This window comes from Phycodurus eques, chromosome 13 (assembly GCF_024500275.1).
Source record: "Phycodurus eques isolate BA_2022a chromosome 13, UOR_Pequ_1.1, whole genome shotgun sequence".
Lineage (NCBI taxonomy): Eukaryota > Metazoa > Chordata > Actinopteri > Syngnathiformes > Syngnathidae > Phycodurus > Phycodurus eques.
In genome coordinates this window covers 603,292-623,730 of record NC_084537.1, presented here as the reverse complement: position 1 = coordinate 623,730, position 20,439 = coordinate 603,292, and the positions used below count along the sequence as shown (strand labels likewise).

Genomic DNA, 20,439 nt, shown 5'->3' with positions numbered 1-20,439 from the left:
GACAGTGTACTTTTTTTCTGGGCTGATTGGACTTCTTACAAATGATGGGAAACACTTTCAAGACGGAAGGGGTAAGAGGATGATGTTAATAGACACATTCGTTCTTCATTAGTCAGGCACTTCCTCTCTATAGAGAGAGATTTGTTTGAGTTGTCACCTTTAAAACCTATCCGATCGGATACAATTGTCACTATTTTCAAAAATCAAGTGTTGTTGAGACAGTCGTGGAGGAAATGTTAGACCGATTTAGAAATAGCACATTTCCAGATGGAAGAGTAGGGGGGAAAAAAGGTCCTAGCATTAAAGAAAAGTTTCATAGTTACAGATCTGGGGAAATACTGGAGAAATTGTTGTCCAAGAAAAAAAAAAAAACACTCCTAAATACCTAAAGGGAACATCTTCATCATCATCTTCCGTACTGCTTATCCTCACGAGGGTCGCGGGGGTGCTGGAGCCAATCCCAGCGGACTACGGGTACGCCCTGAACTGGTCGCCAGCCATTCGCAGGGCACACATAAACAAACGACCATTCGCACTCACATTCACACCTGCGGGCAATCTAGAGTTTTCAAATAACCTAGCACGCATGTTTTGGGGATGTGGGAGGAAGCCGGAGTGCCCGGAGAAAAGCCACGCAGGCACGGGGAGAACATGCAAACTCCACACAGGCGGGGCCGGGGATTGAACCCCGGTCCTCAGAACTGTGAGGCTGACGCTCCAACCAGTCGTCCACCGTGCCGCCCTTAAAAGAACATATTGTGGAAAATGTTTTGATTGCTTGAGTACATATTGTTGGTTCCCTGGATTCCCCAATCATCCATAAAATGTGAAATTACAGAAGCAAGTACATTTTATGACATTCCTTTATTAAAAAATGTTTTGGAAGCGAGCCATTCAGATTTTGGCCCAACTGTGACCTGACAGTTGGTATCGGGATCTGCACACTACAAACAAAATATGTTTGTGTATTTTGGGTTACTCTAAGAAAAGTCATCAAGGGTAAAAGAAGGACATTGTAGGGGATTTTTATTCCTCTCGAATGTCAATGCCAAACAGTTGTAGCGTATATTGGTTTGGATAAAAGCGCGATTATTTTGGAAAAGGAATAAGTCGAAAAGTAAAGGCCTGCATTTACTTCCGGTGTAATTCAACGTACGTCAGAAGGTTACAATCAAACTATCTTTGTCTCGTACAGGGCACCACGTCTCTTTATATATTTGTAAATTTCAGGAAAAGTGACGAAAAACCTCGATCAATCTCTGTCATCTAGAAGGCTCACTACATTATTCGAATAATGACTTCTCGATTTCAGCGGTCAACTGTTGAAACTCAAACGCATACAGTACACAACAGGAAGTGGAATTTTAAAGGAAATTGAATGAAAAACACAGGGCAATTCGGGGACAAATGAAAAGGGACTTAACTACGTAAAAGTACGGGTAAACATTCATGAAAAAGGCTGAACTCGTGACGTGAGTGTAAAATGAGTGTTGAGCGATGCTAAAACTGGGAGTATCTGTGATTGTGAGTCTAATCCCAAATTATTATGCACTACTTTGTACTTGGTAATCAGCAAATTGTACTCGCGCAACGAAGATCACGTGAGGCATGCGGGTCTGTTCTGCCGCTGACTTGACAGGATGTCGACAGGTTGAGTTGAAGAAAAAAGACACAAAAAGGGGAAACAATAGGGAAAGGGGGAAAAAGACAACCAATAGCAGAGTGGCCGAAGTGCCTGGGTGACGTTTTCAACGCGCTTAGGGAGAAATTGGGCACACAAATTCTTCCTGCCTGATTCACCTCGCTGGTGACTCAGCCTCACACAAAAGTGTAGCTGGCAGAATGTCTCTGCGGTCAGCAATTGTTGGAGCGGCAAGGACGATTTGGCCGGGCCTAGCCCGTCTTGGCCCCACACACACACCTCGTGGTGAGGAGTGGGGCTTTGGCTGGGAGCCAGCGTCTTTGCAAACAAGAGCAAGAAAACCAAAGGAGTCGGTCTTTTGTACTTAGAGGTAGGTGCCCAAAAGACCCGAGCAGGAAGAACAGAGCGCACCTCTGATATTGAATTTCACTCTAAAGTTGTCCTTGGTCAAAATCCAGTGCATCTAAAATAAGAAAATTAAGTCCCAGCTTTTGCATTGTCTCACACACCACGGTTAACATATGCAAAGAGGGTTTCAACCTGGTTCGGTGGCTAAGAACACTGAATGTCCGTGATGTAACATTGTGTTGTCTGAGGTAAAACACAATCATCGTATTCGGTTGACAAACCGATTTGACAGCAGACATTTAGGAAAGCAATCATGAGTGACATGGGTATCGAAATACACACTTGGAGCATTCGTGCAGGGTTTGTGAAATATCAAAACAGACATTGAACACGCTAACCTGTAGATAATAATTGTCATCTTGCAGCGACTCTTAAACGCTAGTGGGCGTCGACCGTACTCCACCAATGATCCCATATTGTCTTTTGTACTTCATGTGAGTTCCTGCGAAGATCGGTGAGAAATAATTCCATTGTGGCCTGTCTAACTAATAAATTGTCGTCAATTGTCCCAAACTGTCACATTTGAAAAGGGGGTTTTCCAAATTCTTGGTCATGAGGTCAGTCCACAGAAAAAGGTCTTTGTTGGAGAAGCCATTGAGAATGGCCGGAGGAGGACTCTTGACCAGTTTATGGCTCAGTTGATATAAACCAGGTTTCCTGTGTCAGACCGGCTGGTTGAGGGTCAGGAGGAAGGAATGCAAAGGTCATCAGCTCTTGGGGGGGGGGGGGGGGTCGACAAATGGGTGGGTCGACAAATATTACCCAGTACTCACGGTACTCGCATTGGCACATCGCATAATGGAGATTGAGCAGTGACTCATTTGCATGAGACAGGACCGGTCCCCCAAAGCCAACTGTTCTCAAAAGATTTATAAAAAGAGGATGAAAAGTGTGCTTAAGTGTGCTTAAGTTCTTGACCCCTGTGGGAATTTTGACCAGAACATGTCCCAGGTATTTCAAGTCAATTATTCCATCAACGAGCCTACTATATTTTTAGATTTTTTTTTTTTTTTTTTTTTCCAGAGCCTGCGAAATGTATCAGCCAGGTAGCCTTTTGATTATTAATATTAGTAGTAGTTTCTTCAAATGATCTGTAAACCACTTCGCGTGTCGTGGTACATATGCCTGACTTTGGTACAGGCAGCGTGGGTTCAGTTCGCACAACACGGTGACGGTGTGAATGTGAACGTGAATGTTTGTCTGTCTGTACATGTGCCCTGCGACTGAGTGGTGACCAGTCGAGGGTGTATTCCACCTGTCGCCTGAAGTCAACTGGGATAGGCTCCAGCAACGCGTGGCCCTGAAGAGGATAAGTGGTATTGAAAATGGATGGATTGAAATAAACCTCCATCCCTCCATTGGGTTCACAACTACTGAATTACATGGCAATAAAAGGTGATTCTTCTTCTTCTTCTGATACACTTTGTTCCAAATTATTATGCATGTAGGAGTTTAGTCAAATAAGCATTTACGTTTTAGTTTGTCCGGGGAAGTTTTTGCATGTTGTTTCTCCTGTATTTATTCCAGACAGATTTTATCACTGTTTTCCATGTGAGCTTAATTGAAGGAATATTACTTTTTACATGCACAATGGGGCGAAAAGGAGAGACCTTCTGTTGATAAAAAGTGTGGAATTGTCCAATGCCTTTTAAAAGGAATGAAACCACTGGACATTTCAAGAAAATAATGGTACCGTTCAATAATATGTGTGTAATTCAAAGAGAACATAGGTTCGTTCCAAGAAATGCGTATTCAGAACATTTTTGTCAGACAAATGCATCATATTAAGAGAGTAGCTGCTCTCTATTAAGAGCCACTGTCCAGGCACGGGGGGAACATGCGAACGCCACACAGGCGAGGGTGGGATTTGAACCCCGGTCCTCCGAATTGTGAGGCAGATGGGCTAACCAGTCTACCACCGTGACTCCTTCATAGAACAGTGGTTTTAAAATGATTTCCACGTCAGGAATTTGGTGTGTTCTGCCAAGAATAGAAAATAAACCATCAGTGACCCCCAAATAGAGTACTGTATTTGGTTGATACTGTGTTGTTAGAATGTTTCCAAATACTGTATGAATGCTTAGGTTTCAAATATATTTAGGGGGCTATTTATTTTGAATATACACTCTACTGCTAAGAATGCATCACAGAAAATGAGTGATTTGGCAGATGCATTTATCCATCCATCCGTTTTCTATACCACTAATCCTGTTGGGTCACGGGGAGCTGGAGCCTATCCCAATTGACTTCAGATGAAAGATGGACTACACCCTGGACTGGTCGCCAGGAGTCGCAGGGCACAGATTCATTTATTTTATTATTTTTTTACAAGCTACTCTTTTTGTTTTATATGGTTTTACCTTGTAAATATGCACAGCAAAAAACAAAAAAAACAAAAAAAAATGAGGCAGGTGTAGCTGCACCAGATACATTTAATTAAAAAACTTCACTTCTGAGTTGACACAAATGTCGGTAATTTCAATAGACTATACTAGATATGGGAATCATTGCACCCCTAATATTTACACAGAGAGAGAGAGAGAGAGAGAGAGAGAGAGAGAAAGAAAGTTTTCTACTGACTTCATTCTTATATTACAAATTAAGGTCAAGTGGATGATGCATGACACAAAGACACTACGCTGCCTGTGTGACAAAGAAACTGTCTAGAACTGGATACATCTTAACAGACAAGCGAGCAACGAAGATATTTGGAGACATCTCTTAGTCTTAATCGGTCAATCGGTTTTTGTTATTTGTGCTGCCAACATCAATGAGTTGAGGACAATTCTTTAAAGGGGATATCTTATGGGAAACTGACCTTTTAATTGCTTGTATACAAAATGTTGGGTCTCCGGAGTGCCTGTGCGCTGATCAAATGTGGGATTACACAACCATGTGAATCTTCTCACCAAGTAGCCTTTAGTAATCATAGTCACGAAAGGCGTACTCGGTATTGACCCGCAATTAGAGGGGACAGGGTGAGCAGTGGCATTCTTGTTTACGTGTGTCGAGGGGACCGCTGAGGCACTTTGGCACTCTCTAATGTATAAAGGTCCATTTTTTTTCCCTCCAGTTCAACCTCTCCTACAACCATGACCCAGGAAAAGTGAGCAAAGTTCCTCCTCTGGTTGATATTTTTGAGCTGCCTTTTACGCTCTAGTGACCGCTTGGGAAAGCCGAAGGCCCTGGCTAAATCACATTGGTCATTTTGGGCACATTGTAGATGGCAACCGAACTTGGCAAAAGTCTTGGATCAATACTAGCTGTGATGTCTCTTCTTGTACATACATTCTTTTTGTGGTTTTTGTGTAGGCACGGACAGCTACTCGGCCTTTTGACTCTTGTGTTTGCTGTGGTTGACAAGCTTACAACCCCCCCGAATCAGATAGCTCCAGAACACCTAACAGGAGATAAATGCAATGAATTTCTTCAATTAAACCACAACAAAACTGAGATAATTGTTTTTGGCCATAAAGAAAATAGGATTGCTGTTAGTAAATACCTGGAGTCACTCTCTTTAAAAACCAAAGACCAAGTCCGAAACCTTGGCGTTCTGATAGATTCCGACCTGACTTTCAACAGTCATATCAAATCAATTACTAAAACTGCCTTCTACCATCTGAAGAACATATCCAGACTGAAGGCTTACATGTCTCCAGCAGACCAGGGGAAGCTCATCCATGCTTTTATCTCAAGTAGACTTGACTATTGTAATGGTCTTCTGACTGGACTCCCCTAAAAGAGCATTAAACAGCTGCAACTCATTCAGAATGCCGCAGCTCAGGTTCTGACCAGAACAAAGAGGTCAGAGCATATTACTCCAATTCTAAAGTACACAGGCTTCCAGGCAGCTTTAGAATAGATTTTAAAGTTCTGCTACTGGTTTATAAATCACTAAACGGTTTAGGTCCTGAATACATGAAATAAATGCTAATGAATATAAACCCAGTAGGCCTCTGAGATCGACAGACTCAGGTCAAATAGTGGAGCACAGAGTTCAACGCAAACATTGCCAAGTATGTCCAAAAAACACAAGGAATTTGTCCCCGGTAGTTGGAGCTGCTCTAGTACGACAACAGACAGTCAATTGACAGAGAACACGTTGGAGACAGAAAGACATTGACAAAAAAAAAAAACAGTCACTGAGCAATAAAGGGTTAATAGTTATCTGGTAATGAAGCGGCATTTAGCTATTATGCTGCACACAAATGGAATAAATTGCCAACATTTCCATGTTAAAAACTCTTCTTTTTTTCCCTTTTTAGAGCATTTCCACTTTTACATGATATTTCTTGCACTCTATGTTGTTTTAATTGTACTCCCCCTCCCTTTGTTTTTAAATGCTTTTAATCACGTAAAGCACATTGAGTTACCTTGCGTATGAAATGCGCTATATGAATAAATTTGCTTTGCTTTGCTCTGCCCCCTCTCCCATTTCTATCCTCTTGTGTGCTTTCCATATTCCATACCACTCAGCACAATTTGTGAGCACTGTCTAAAGCTGGCTTAAGCCGGAGGATAGCAATGTAATAGGTGACACCAAACATAAGAGATGCATTTATTCCTGGGGAAATGTCGTGTCTGTGAACGCTACTGCAATATTGCAAAAAACATCTTTGCTACTGAAAAGCTATTTGATATTAAAGACAGTGACTGCTACTGCGCTCCTGAGAAATGTAGTTTAGCGAGCGGCTACTGGCCAACAATGTATTCACACATGCATGCACGCACACATATAATATATGCACAGTATATAGGCTGCATGATATCAAAGCTAAAATAAATGATTTGTATAACTTCTTAGTCTAGTTTACTTTTTGTGTGATGATCCCCTGTTATGAATGTAAATGTCTCTGGCCCCAGTCCATCTCCAGTGTTGGTATCCAACTACAGGGTGACGCAAAGGATTTTTGTTCAGCAGCTTTCATTTAGCCTAAAATAACTTGATCCCAGCCCTATTTTCATTCGTCCTCACGCCTCCACACAGCATCAACCCAGCAGTCTGGTACACGTGGCTCTTAATGGAAGGCTGATGGTAAAAGATAGGTTGGGGGATGTTCAGCTACTGTTTAAATCCTGTTGTTCTTCTTGAGATTCATTTTCTCCAAAGTTACAAAAGACTGACACAATGACAACAATTGTCAGGACAACTGCGCTGTCACTCTTGTTAAATTACTGCAGCTTTTAAAAAAAAATGAAAGCCACTTTATTCTAGCAAGTTTTTCACCAACAGTTCTTAAAAAAAAAAACATTACTACGCCTTTCATGTTTGTTTGCCATCGTTATTAAACTATTTGTGCGGTATAATCTAAGCAATATCACAGGATCTGATTGTGACAGCGACAAAAATGCTGCTTGTTGAGCGAATAAGGATTTTATAAACAGCACTGTATCTATATATTGTCTACTTCATCATGGAATCATCGTTGGTGTTGCACCAAGTACCAATACCAGTACCGGACTGAGCTTTTTTGATGTAAAAAAAAAAAAAATAGCACGGGACCATTTTTTTTAACCAGGTTCCCCAGAACTGTGAGGCAGATGTGCTAATCAGTCATCATCATCGTGGATCAGACATATTTCATTCATAAATATGTGAACAGCGTACATTAATCCCCTGAATCATTGTGGAAAGCGGTTCATTGAACGCATTATCATTATTAAGATCATTACTAGCCCATTCTTATTTTTTAAATCACCCCACTGGCCGGCAGAGCACGCAGCTATAAGGATGGGCTGGCATACATGAACGAGCGTGTATGCGAGGGGATAGATTCATGTGGTTTGCGGACATATTTAAGTTGCCCATGGTTATCACCAGCTCATCCTCTATTTGATCATTTTGTCATTTGCCACACAGGCCAAGTGACAAAGCTCCAGTCACGCCCATTCACACACAGCTCGCCCCATGAATACGAGAGGGAATGAATGATTTGGGCAGCTTTGATTTGCGGCGCATAAAGTCAGCTGTGTTTACGCCCACCATCGCAGTTTTGTCAAATACGCCGGCTGTGGCGTCTGCTCGGTTATGACGATCTAGTGTAACCCCTTCGCAAAGTTACGCCACTCACCGCACCGGATTTGCGCTAGTCAGGAAAATCGAGCCCTTACTGGAGATTTCATTAAGTGTAACACAACATCCTGCAATATTTATCGGAAACCATGGCAAGTGTTTGTATTTTTATGCGATCTCTCATATATTAAAAGATAGGTTACAATGTTAAAAATCGTGTGTGCACCAGGCTTTAACCATATTGTTAAATGTTAGCGATGCCACAGGTAGTTGTCAGTTCCCTGGAGTGTATCTGCTCTTTCCGTCTTTCGTAGTCTGTCGTTGGGATCTTCTCTGATCTGTCGTTGAAGGTTTTGACAGCCCATAGCTTGGTAGGTGATGGAAGTCAAAGAGTTTGGACTGATCTGTCGGTAGGTTTTCTGTAGACCTCAATATTGAGGCTTCTGTCTTCTCTGCCCACACTTTAAAGTCCAAAAAGGGCAATGCACTTTCATGGGTTTCTAAAGATACAGAGTTGGAGTCTAGCTCTTGTCAAAATCCTAGACAGAGAGGAGCGATGGTTGGAGAGGGGAGCGAAGGATTCCATCTACTGTATGTCAAACTAGAAAGGCCCTCTGTAGCCCTTGTTACGAATTATGGTAACAGAGCACAGGTAGGGATTGCTGGAAGAAGAACAGAAGATTATAGTTTTTTTTTTTTTTTTTAGAGCAGGATTCAAGAACATTACTAGTGACACAGACATCAATGGGTTGAGTGTTTTGGTCTCTTTTTATCAACAGAATAATAACAACAGTTGAGAATACAACAATCAATTGAACAATTAAGGAACAATGAACAAAGAGTTAAGCTGGCCAAATCAGAACCCCTCTGTTCCCAAAGTTGGGGCCCTTTTTGCGATCAGTGACTACATGTAACGGAAAAGATTTAGCGCCAGATTTAAAGGGAATGAGAGGCGCTGCTTTGATTGGCCGAGAATGAAGTCAACTGTAAAAACTCCCACAGTGTTGCAGCCCGCCCACTTTTGGATCCACCGGCCTGCGCTGGTCTACAAAATTACGAACAGTGGTTTAACCACGCCCCTGGCACACAGTTCCCACCACGCCGGATTTCCGGAGTTCACAAAGATAGAGACCTTAAACTTTTTGAACAAAGTACAAAAAGAAAAAAAAGATCATACTCAATTAACGTTAAATAATATTAACATATCTCATCTTTAACAGTTAAGGTTTGGGTGAAGGGAGCCATGGTGTATTTTGATTGAAGAGTATTAGTATTTTCTCTGGTGATTTATTAGTCTGTTTATTCTTATTATTATGTGTGTTTCTGTTTTGTGTGTGTATATATTTTGTATGTTTTGTGTACAGTGTATGTACATCACGTTGTAGAATTTGTATTTGTATTTGCTTTTATTCTACCTTGTTTTACTCCGCTGTCTGCAGCCAGGTCGACATTGCAAATGAAAATTTGTTCTCAGTGGACTTACCTGGATGCATAAAGGTTAAATAAATACCTCACCTCGGCAAATCTCCTTGGTCATTGTTAGCGCGACTATTTTTAAAGGATCAAATTGTGGTCAAACTGTTGGTCATTGATGCACTCGCTGCCTTGCAACATGTCTTACCTCCGTTCTTTTCTTCTCTTTCAGAGTCTGAAGCTCTCCTCTCAGGGAAAGTCATCCAAAGCCTTTCTGTGAACACGGGCCTGCCTGGCATCGCTCATCCATATCGTTCCTGCTTTGTTTCCACCCTTCTCGCCCACATCATGAAAGGCCTCTCGAGTAGCCGGAGTCACCATCATGTGATGTCCTATGAGCCAATATATGATCCACTCGGTCAGCATGTTGACCGCAAGCCATACTTGATTAGTCAGATCGACATGCCACTTCCCATTGCTGTGCCACACCCAACTGAGCTGTCCTACTACAATGCTCAGCGCACCTCGTACCCATCTGACAGTAACAGCGTTGTCCCATACGGAACCTTTCCTCGACGATGCCATTCCACCTCCTCATCTCACCATCCTGAGGTAAAGGATGAGTGTATGGCCATGGTACCGTATGTAGGAGGAGGAGGAGCAGGAGGTGGTGGAGGCTATGGAGGTAAAACGCCCACCCGGGTACCAGCAAACTTTGCAGACCCATTTGAGCATCAGCCATCGTTTTCCAGAGATGGTTACCATACACTGCAATACAAACGAGGAGTGTTGGCCCAGAGTGGGGGCATCGGGTCCAACACCAACAATGACAGCCCAGGGAGGATTCGCCACCTGGTCCACTCAGTCCAGAAACTGTTCACCAAGTCACATTCACTGGAGGGCCCACACCACACACAGTCTGTCAAGGGGGCTAATAACGGGAGTGTTAATGGTGGTGTTGGTGGTGGAGGAGGTGGTGGTGGTGGTTCAAGGGCAAGTCCAGAGGGTGATGCGCCACCGATGGGAGCGCGCCAGAGGAAACGCAGCAAGAGTCGTGAGCGCTGCCGATCGGCGGAGCCCAAACATCGAGGCCACCACCATCATCACCACCAGCTCCACGGCTCAGCATCCGCACCGGGCTCTGGATATTGGAGCTCAGATGATAACCTGGAACGGGAGCTGTGTCTCTACCACCCTCACCACCACCAACCACCACCCTCACCTTCACCGTCCATTTCCCCTTCACCTATAGCAATGACAGTGGGTCGGTACCCTGGCAACAACCCTGACAAGTTCCCCCAGTCACAAAAATACTTTATGATGGACCCTTATGGCACAATCAGTGAGCACGCACACACCCATGCACATCATGGCCACTCGCGCCACCATTCCGCACTCAGAGCCTCCCGGAGCAACAACGATGTCAAGTATGCAGCGCCATCCTCTTGTGTGCCAGTTAGTGGTAGCAGCAATAACATCGGTGGCAGTATCGGTGGAGGAGGTGGTCCCTTGCTGTCTCTGGGTCTTGTGGACGTGCCCCTTGTGAAGAAAGGGGCATGGTCGTCGAGCTTAACGGTGAGCAGGGCCCGAGAGGTCTACACCAACAACAGCAGCCACAACCAGCTCCGAGCCAGCGCAGGATCCGGTAACCTAAACCTAGATAGAGCTCTAGTCAAATCTAAGGGCAGTCAGCAGCAGGAGCGCACTTGCCATTTCCTACAGGTAATAAATTCCACCTCGATTCCAATCCACAGCCAGTCGACTCACCCCTCTCCCTTCTGTTGACCGTCTTCACACCTCGACTTACTCTTCATCGTTGACAATGTTTCCTCTAAGCCGGTGGTATCTAGTCCAGTGTATTGTCCAAAATAACACTTCACATAGAGAGGGCAAACTAATAGAACATCTAACTGAAGCAATTCAAATGATACCAAGGGGCTCTAATGTAGCTCCTGACTTTCAATCTAATTTCTTAAATTATAATTCTGCAGACATACAACTGGCCAGATAGTTCAGCCACAAGAATATGCCTATATACAAAATATGACAGTGATAATACTGTAAAAATGATACTTGGTCATTTTAGCCATGAACCAACTTCTGTTTGAGAAGCATCAACTACTGGGATAGTGATAACACAGAAGAAGAAGAAGAAGAAAAAAAGACTTCCATCATAAAAGGCATACAGAGCCACCATTCTGCATGACCATGCAGGTGAACAGGACAAATAATTTAAAAAAAAAAAAAGCAATAGCGAGATGAGGAATACCTGACAGTTTATTATCATTTCTGTCATGCTACATTACAACAACTGCTATGTCGTGTCGCTCTTAATATGTCATTGGTTTAAAACCATGGTCCTAATAGAATAAAGTAACCCAATACATCAAAAAAGAAACTAGTCGAACAGTGACCACAAACAGCCAGACCGACAGTTTGGTGACTGGTTGAGGGAGAGAGGGACATAAGGAGGATTGGAGTGCTGAGAATCCTTATTACGTAACACAGTGCAGTTAACAATATCTGCTGTAGTAGTAACAATTATCACTGTAACCTAGGGCTGGGTGATCTGGCAAAAGAAATGATCATCATTACCTTTGTTTATATTGTCCCACCTCGATTACACTGGGAAACAGAAATGTTTGTTGAGTTAGGTCTGACAGCTCTTTTTAACACATTTTTGGGTGCGGAACCCAAAACTGATCTCAGTTTTTCTTTATCACGTCAAGTTTTTGAAGTATAGATCTTAAAAGGTATGAAAAACAGATATACTTAACAGATGTGTGCTTGTTTTATAAAGCTTTTCAAATATTGACATACAATGAAATATGAAAGAAACGGGCATGCAATGTTAATTTAACACTATTATGTTTTACAAATATGACGGCACAAAACCTCTTAATTCCGACTCTGCTAGCTTTCTGTTTGCAGATATTGATAGTACTGACCTATCGGGAGCTGCACACTCCTGTCACCGCACTGTCTCAATTGTGGCTGCACAAACAAGTTGCCACGTAGCCGTAGAAGAGTCCAATCGTAATCGGCTGGCAAGTCTTACGACAGCTAATCAGTGGAATTTTGCTTATCTGGAGGGTAAGCCGTGCTAGAAAAAAACTGACTGCAATTTTGGAATCAGCATGCCAATTTTAGTTTGAATCAGCATAAAAATCGAACGCAACAGATTTTTTTTTTTTCAAATTGTGTGTATTGTTTTTAAACTTTTTTAAAATGGTCAGTTATAAAGCATCTTGAATAGAAACTAAAGCTAAAGAGTAGTTCAACATCTTATTATCGCCTTTTGTTGACAACACTCCCCATCGTCAACATTTAAAATAGTCACCCCAACATGATATTAACATACAAAGCAAATAAGGCAAATACAATAAAACAAATACGGAAAACTATAATAACAAAATGCGTGTTGTCTTTAATAACCATAGAGATGATCTAGTTTTGCCGTTTTTCAAACCACGATGACATGATTGATTGTTGCTTTGGACTGGTGGCCTCACCACTCGCCGTGGCTAAATGCTCATGCTACATGTGCTGCGCTGTGAGTGGCAGGCTGTCCTGAGGCCGCTCGCATTTTTACGCTTTCCACATAATCACTCGGGTGGTACTTCTTCAAATGAATGAACAGGCTCGTTATGTCGTTTTTGACGGTACCTTGCAGATCAGCTAGTTATTAGCAATGCTCCATGATTGATGGGAAATGTATCGCGATCTGGAATCGCGATCATATAATTGCCCAGCCCTACAGTGTAACCATTTGTAAGGTCATAGTTCCACTATCAGCGCAGCTACCAAAACTACCAAAATAGGTTTCGCCCTATCGTAGCATTATGAAGGAATTCATTAGGAAACTGGAAGATGATTCCTCACGCTGACATCTGAATGCTCTGCCACCCATTCTACTTTTGGAGATTCTGGGATACCGAAAGTCAGCCTGGCAAGTTGTAATTGTTGACATTTATGCATCTTTAATGACACTTAGATTTAAGATATGCGGCAGTTTTGAACAGTTCATATAGTCGTTTCATGGCAGTATTTGCCGTGTTCCTACTTGCGTTTGGAATTAAATATCTATTAGCAAGAGGATCCAGTCATATTTTAGCATTGCATCAAGCGGTTCCATGCTGTCCTCTTAAACAAAAAAAAATGTCTTCGCCTCAAATACACACATCTTCTTTCCCTGCAGAAAATGGAAAGGTTTGGTTGAATTCGCAAGGGCACGGTTTGATACTTTACGTTCTGATTTCATTAGCGTTCCCGCTTTGCGTGTGTTGCCAGGATGCTGACAGCTCCATAAGAACTGACACAATAGCCTCAAGACATCGTGTCATTTGCCACGTAACTCAACAAGAAAAATGTGGCACAGTGGATTGCTGTGTATCGACATAATCTGTCAACAAACACAAACCTAAGTACCCTCTCTGTCTCAGCCTACATTTTGTGTCTTTGTTCTCGAACAGTAAGTGCTAAACTGAATTAGACAGCGCACCTCATAAGCGCCTCACACACATGCAACTATAACTTTATGACGCTGTTTAGACACGTGCGTCATCATACAGTATATGACGGTGGGGAATTTTAAGTGGGGAACATTTAGTTCCACCAACGACTGCACTATATTATTGATAGAAACCAATAATAATCACACAGGAATAGAACCTGCTAATGTGAGGAGGCGGTTACACGTTCCGGTCCCAGTCAAATTTCTCTGTTGCCCAATCAATGGGCATCAGTGTCTAACTCCAACCTTCCACAAGCATTTTAAAGTACAAAAGCTTCCTCTCAAATAGCCAATAAAGAAATCAAATGAACCAATGAACGAAAGATACATTTAACTAATAAATAATAATAAAAAAAAAAAAATAGCTTAATACTACTCTGAAGTTAAGTATAAGTTACGACTATTTTACAGCCAAGATGACGAGACAGCAGGACTAGAAAAAGCAATTCACTCTCCCGGGCTGAGAAAAGAAACCAGTTATGTTCTTTGTTTCCGGAGAAATGTGTTTTATGAAATGCTCGCCGCAGACTAACTAAGCAGCTTAAACAGGTTTGTGATGTATATTGACAACAACAATCAATTACAGGCAAAGCTACTAATTTACACCAGGTGAAATATGTAGTTAAAATAAAGCAGAATATTTGATGTCTGTAGACACCTTATGCTTCAGCAACATCTTTAAGGGAGAAGGTTCTGGCATTATAACTACAATACCTGCATAAATGGTGAAAGCAGGAACTCGCAAATAGTTTTCAAAGATATCACTTGTCAATTGCATCAGTAGACCTATATATTTGCGCTACAAAAGCCATTGATTTGCTAGATAAATGCTGATTTAAGCCATGTATTGACACTAAAATAACAAACAATGGTATTTGACCAGTTCCTGCATAATAAAAGGTGTCACAGATTATTTTGTTTATTTCAATTACATATTCCCTGCTCCGAACAAAAAATCAATGAAGAAAAGACGCAAGCGGAGCTGACATAATGACTGTTCATATCTTGTATTTGGATAGCAGTTGTGCCTACAGCTTCCGAGGGAACATTGCAACCCCGTAGATTCCCCACTGCAACCTTCTCCCTCTTCTCCGTGACTCTCATTCACTCACATTCAGGTGTTTTATGCACCTCACCCCCTAACACCCACCTGCACCTCCTTTAGTTCTTCTTGGTTTGGAGAGCCTCTTTGTTCCTTTTCCTCCTCCTCCTCCTCCTCTTTACACCATTTTAGTTGAATGAAGAAGTAAGTGCAGTCAGTAGCAGCCTTACTCTCTGAATGCTAAGCACTAACATGAACTCATGAATAACAACACCCTTTCTTCTTTGTAAACATAATTTTTTAATTTACTCTCAGTTCCGTCCTGCCTTTCAATCAGTCATCTTTCTTTTTCTTATTGCTATTGTCTTGCATCTGTTCTTGTCCGTTTGTGCTTGAGCTGTGATGTCTTTTGTTGAGCTGCTGTTGGGGAGATGTTATGTTTGTTGCTGTACCTATCGAAGGTTTTGGCGGAAACTCTGGAAAAGGGCCATCCAAGGCCATGCCATTTTCAAAATAACTTTTTGCTACATTTAGGTCCGTTCATGAACAGACACCATTTAATTAAAGAGGGAAGAATATCTAAGACTGTGTTATCAACGGCACAATTGAATTCTGTCAAGGCATCCATTGGATTATGAGATCAAATGCTATCATAAAGGTAGCAGGCTTGCATAAATGTATTGTTTACTAGATGGCAACTACATTAATTCACCTTAAACAAATGTAACTACAATACAAAATACTGACAAGTCAAATGCAAGGATGCACTGTACTATATTATGACTGCAGTGCTGTTGAAAATGAATACTCCTCCCCAGCAATTGCTCTTTGTTTCTGTGTTTGTTGTTGAGATTGAGCTTGTCTTGGAGTGTAGGTACAATGCACAATGTGAATTGCTTATGTATATCATTTCTTATAGATATGTTGTAACCGGAATAAAGGGTAATTTACTATTTTATACATGAATTCGAGGAGACGAGAACGCGGGGATATGCGACACATGGCAAAGGTATAGGTGGCAAGGGCCAAGGAGGCGTTTCATGACTTGTATGCCAGTTCGGATGGTAACGAGGGCGAGAAGGATCTATACACGCTGGCTGGGCAAAGAAAAGAGAGGTGGGAAGGATATCCAGCAGGTTAGGGTGATTAATGATAGAGATGGAAATGTTTAGACTGATTGGTGCTCGTAGTATGTCGGACGGATGGAAAGAATACTTCAAGGAGTTGATAAATGAGGAAGTGTAGAAGGGATCCAGACAGTAGCAATGATTTGTAAAGGGAATGTTAGACAGTCACTAAAGAGGATGGAAAATGGACGGGCAGTTGGTCATGATGACTTACCTGTGGAGGTATGGAAGCATCTAGGAGAGGTGGAAGTGGAGTTTTTGACCAGGTTGTTAATCGAATTTAAGAGTGTGAGAAGATGCCGAGCAATGGAGTAGAAGTGTGCTGGTGCCCATTTGTAAGAACAAGGGCGATATGCAGTGTTGTAGAGGAATGCATTTCATCAGTCATACAATGAAGTTATGGGAAAGAGAAGTGGAGGGTCCACTCAGGGCAGAAGTGAGTATTTGTGAGCAGCAGTATGGGTCTTCTAGGGAAAAGTAGCACAGATGGATTATTGGCCTTGAGGGTGTTGAGGAAGCAGTACCGAGAAGGTCAGAAGGAGCCGCCTTGTTTTTTTGTCGATCGAGAGAAATCGTATGACATGGTACCCAGAGAGGAACTGTGGTACTGCATGAGGAAGTCTGGAGTGGCAGAGAAGTATGTTAGAATAGTAAAGGACGTAGGAGGGCAGCAGAACAGTGCTGAAGAGTGCTGTAGGTGTTTAAGGTGGAGCTGGAACTGCATCAGGAATCAGCCCAGAGCCCCTTCCTGTTTGCAGTGGTGAGGGATAGGCTGACAGATGAGGTTAGACTGGAATCCCCGTGGACCATGATGTTCGAAAATGACATTGAGAGCACAGACCAGGTGGATGAATGAAGGAGAGCTAAAAGTAAGAGGATTTATTTACATGAATGGGAAAAGTGAGGCTACAAGGATAACAGAGGACTTTAAATACTAAGGCACCATCTTAAATCAGACATGGCGTGTGACATATCTCCGTGCGGAGCTGGGTTAGACCGGGTTTTTTTGTTATTTGGCAGACGTGCGCAGTCAGCGTATTTCACTCTTCGCTGTTGTGGGAATTTGCACAGCTGACTTCAGGTGCCACCAATCAAAGCAGCGGCTCTCCTTTGAAGGGCCCATATTTGAGCTATTTAGACCTTCATAGAGGGACCCTCGAAAAGTGTACATTTCATTGAAAAAAAACCACCTTGGTTTTGGCATACGAGTGTCAAGAGAAGGTCTCTCTGACGGCTACTTCTGTTTGACCCAGTTTTGTATCTGCTTTGTCCATATTTGGCTAAGACTGACCCCTTTCCTCTGATTGGTTGCCTCCGTGTAGAAGACCCACTTGTGAGAGCACACGTGTTTGTTACGTTGACAGCGCTGGAGCGAAGAGGTAGGCGGAGATCTTCGCGAGTGACATAGATAAGCTCAAGAAGTTCGAATGAGCTGATTTCAGACCTCTCAGCCGAAAAACATCGTGAACTCAGGAATGCATGGACGATTTAATTAATATTTCACATGTTTACCGAGGCACCGTAGGGCTAAAATACAGTACGATCCCACATTCCAGCAAAAGTTGGTTTGGTAACGTATGGGACCTTCAAATGTCCTGCAATGAGTCTCGCATGGAGACATCTCTGTGTGGAAGAGCGATCTGTGCGTGACTGGAGCATTGTCACTGCTCTCGGCTGCTGTTGCAACAGGCAACATGATTAAATACTGGTGATAACCATGGGTGACTTAAATATGTCCACAGATGTCATGCATCTATCCCCACCCGCGATAGTTTGTGCCCTTCTCCCACCCCCCATAGTAGAATATACTACTACTACTAATAATAACGCATTTAATAAATGTATTTCTACAATGATTGAGAGGATTCGATGCACGCCGTTCACATATCCAGGAACGAAATACATCTGACATCGACCGCACGGCTGCGGAAATCACGTTTTGTTCTTTTTTCTTGTGCCCCAATCAAATTCACCAAAATTACATTAGACTAGCTGCGCCAAAGGTCAGACGTGATCTCAGAAGGCATAAGTTTAGACCGACATTCTGCCTTAAATTGTCAATGCGCCGGCCGGCATGGCAAAGGATGCTCCTGGCAAATTGGCAAAAAACAGCCAACGAGCCTTATGGTTGCACGGAAATCAAGATACGCAGGTTTTTGTGCTCTGCCGCATTTGCGCAGTCCGCAAAGACAGAATAGAATAGAATAGAATAGAATAGAACCCTTCGGGTCAACAGTCCAGCACAACGGAAAGAGGAAAAAGAGACATACAAGATGGTCGGAACGGGTGGAGGAGAGTGTCAGGTGTTTTATGTGATAGAATAGTCAAAGGTTTATAAGACAGCTGTGAGGCCAGCCATGACGTACGGCTTAGACACAGCGGCACTGACGAGATGACAGGAGGCAGAGTGGAGGTGGCGGAGATGAATATTCAGGCGATAGTGAGTATATTGGTAGAAGCATGATGAGGATGGAGCTGCCAGACAATTGAGAGATGTCGTGAGGGAGGACATGAGAGCAGCTGGTGTTCGAGGAGGATGCAGGAGATGCGGGGCTCCCACGGAAAAGGGTGATGCGCCATGAGGACCCCTCATGGCAAAGAGAGAGAAGTCGAGCTCGTCGTGAGACACGGTCCGATAAAGGCAGGCGCTATAATTGGTTTCTGATCTGTCTGAAAGAATTTATACGCGGTAAGTTAAGTCAACCAATTAGACAGTTTTGACAGCACGGCGTTGCTATTCCAATACTCATTTCGAAATATGACATAACTCTCCTTTTTATTGTTATTGATGATTTACTTTCCCTGTCTTTCTTAGCCTTTTGTTCGAAGTCCGTTTCTCTCTTTCTGTCCCAGCATCTCAAAAACACTGACTCGTACTCATTATTTAGGGTTTAACAAGACAATGCAGTACGCGTCAATTGGATGTTGTTCCCAAAAATGCTGGCATTGCTATTGTTACCGAAATCATTTTATTTTTAGCGGAACAGGACGTACTCATGACACACAGGGGTGCTAAACATCACATTGACGTACTAAATTGAAATGCAATAAAATGTCACAACGTTGAAATAATCGCCGGGTAGTCACTCAGTCGACAAAAGCTACAGGCTGTCATGTACAAGACATCATTGGCTCCTCATATGCTGTAACACATATCAGCATTTTTACTTGTTATTTCTAAAGCTACTGCTTTCAGCCATCGCAAGGGCCAATGTTGCCAAAGACCCCGCAGGCCATGCAGTCATGCACGACGCACCGTTGATTATTTGGATGTGTCAATAAAACGTCATTATATATAAATATGATTGACTCATCAGCAATCGTCAAACATTCGCAATGGAATCCATCAGCAGCTGCATTGCTGAGCGTCGGGCCGCTCCTCAGCTTTTCCAGCACAACAAGTGCAGGCTGCAGTGGAAGCGAGGACTGCGTGGGTGAGAGGCACTGCTGATGCTGCTGCAGCTGGTCCTTTCCCCGCATTCGCTTTTTATAGCCAAACTGCTCATTTGTGTCTCTTTTACGTCACGCGCGCGCGCACACACACATATAGAAAGCAGAACCGTTCATCCTCTTTTCCTTTGTGACTCACGTATAATTAGTCAGAGTAGCAGTGAAATGCGCCTGCTGCTTGTCTCCTTTATTGTCTGTCAAATTTACACTACCCAGTACGAAGGCGACAAACACTTTTTTGACACATGCCACATGCCACTGGCATTACACCCACTGGCACTAATGTTCCAAAAACTGAAGAGCCGTGGTGGTGACGAGTGACTATTACACACGTCCCGAGATCGCACAAACATTATTATTGCCGTCACTGAATGAAATAATTCTGATATGCCTGTTCCAATCTTCCTCTTCTGTTTCATAGCCTTCTTGTACAGCTTGACAGCAAGATACAGAAGAGCTGGTATAAACCAACAACTTTCTGTCTGTCTGTCTTAATCAACATCATCATATATATATATATATATATATATAGATATATATATAGCACATATAGCATAGCTATACAGCATATAGCACATCTGCCTAACAGTTCTGAGGACCCGGGTTCAAATCCGGCCTCGCCTGGAGTTTGCGTGGTCTCCCCGTGCACTCCGGTTTCCTCCCACATCCCCAAAGCATGCAGGGTAGGTTGACTGAAGACTCTAAATTGCCCGTAGGTGTGAATGTGAGTGCGAATGGTTGTTTGTTTGCATGTGCCCTGCGATTGGCTGGCAACCGGTTCAGGGTGTACCCCGCCTCCTGCCCGATGACGGCCGGGATAGGCTCCGTCAC

General features: G+C 42.9%; 1 protein-coding gene across 5 annotated transcripts in view; it reads left to right on the top strand.

The window, feature by feature from the left end:
• LOC133411473 (disks large-associated protein 1-like) overlaps positions 1 to 20,439 on the top strand; it is a 64,314-nt gene that overhangs the window by 11,966 nt on the left and 31,909 nt on the right. For all 5 annotated transcript variants that reach the window (XR_009769672.1, XM_061693904.1, XM_061693903.1 and 2 more), the window contains exon 2: positions 9,709 to 11,198. Coding sequence is in view for 4 of the 5 variants with exons in the window: in XM_061693904.1 (XP_061549888.1) it covers positions 9,825 to 11,198 (1,374 nt within the window). In the remaining variant the exon portion in view is untranslated. The remainder of the gene's footprint in view (positions 1 to 9,708; positions 11,199 to 20,439) is intronic.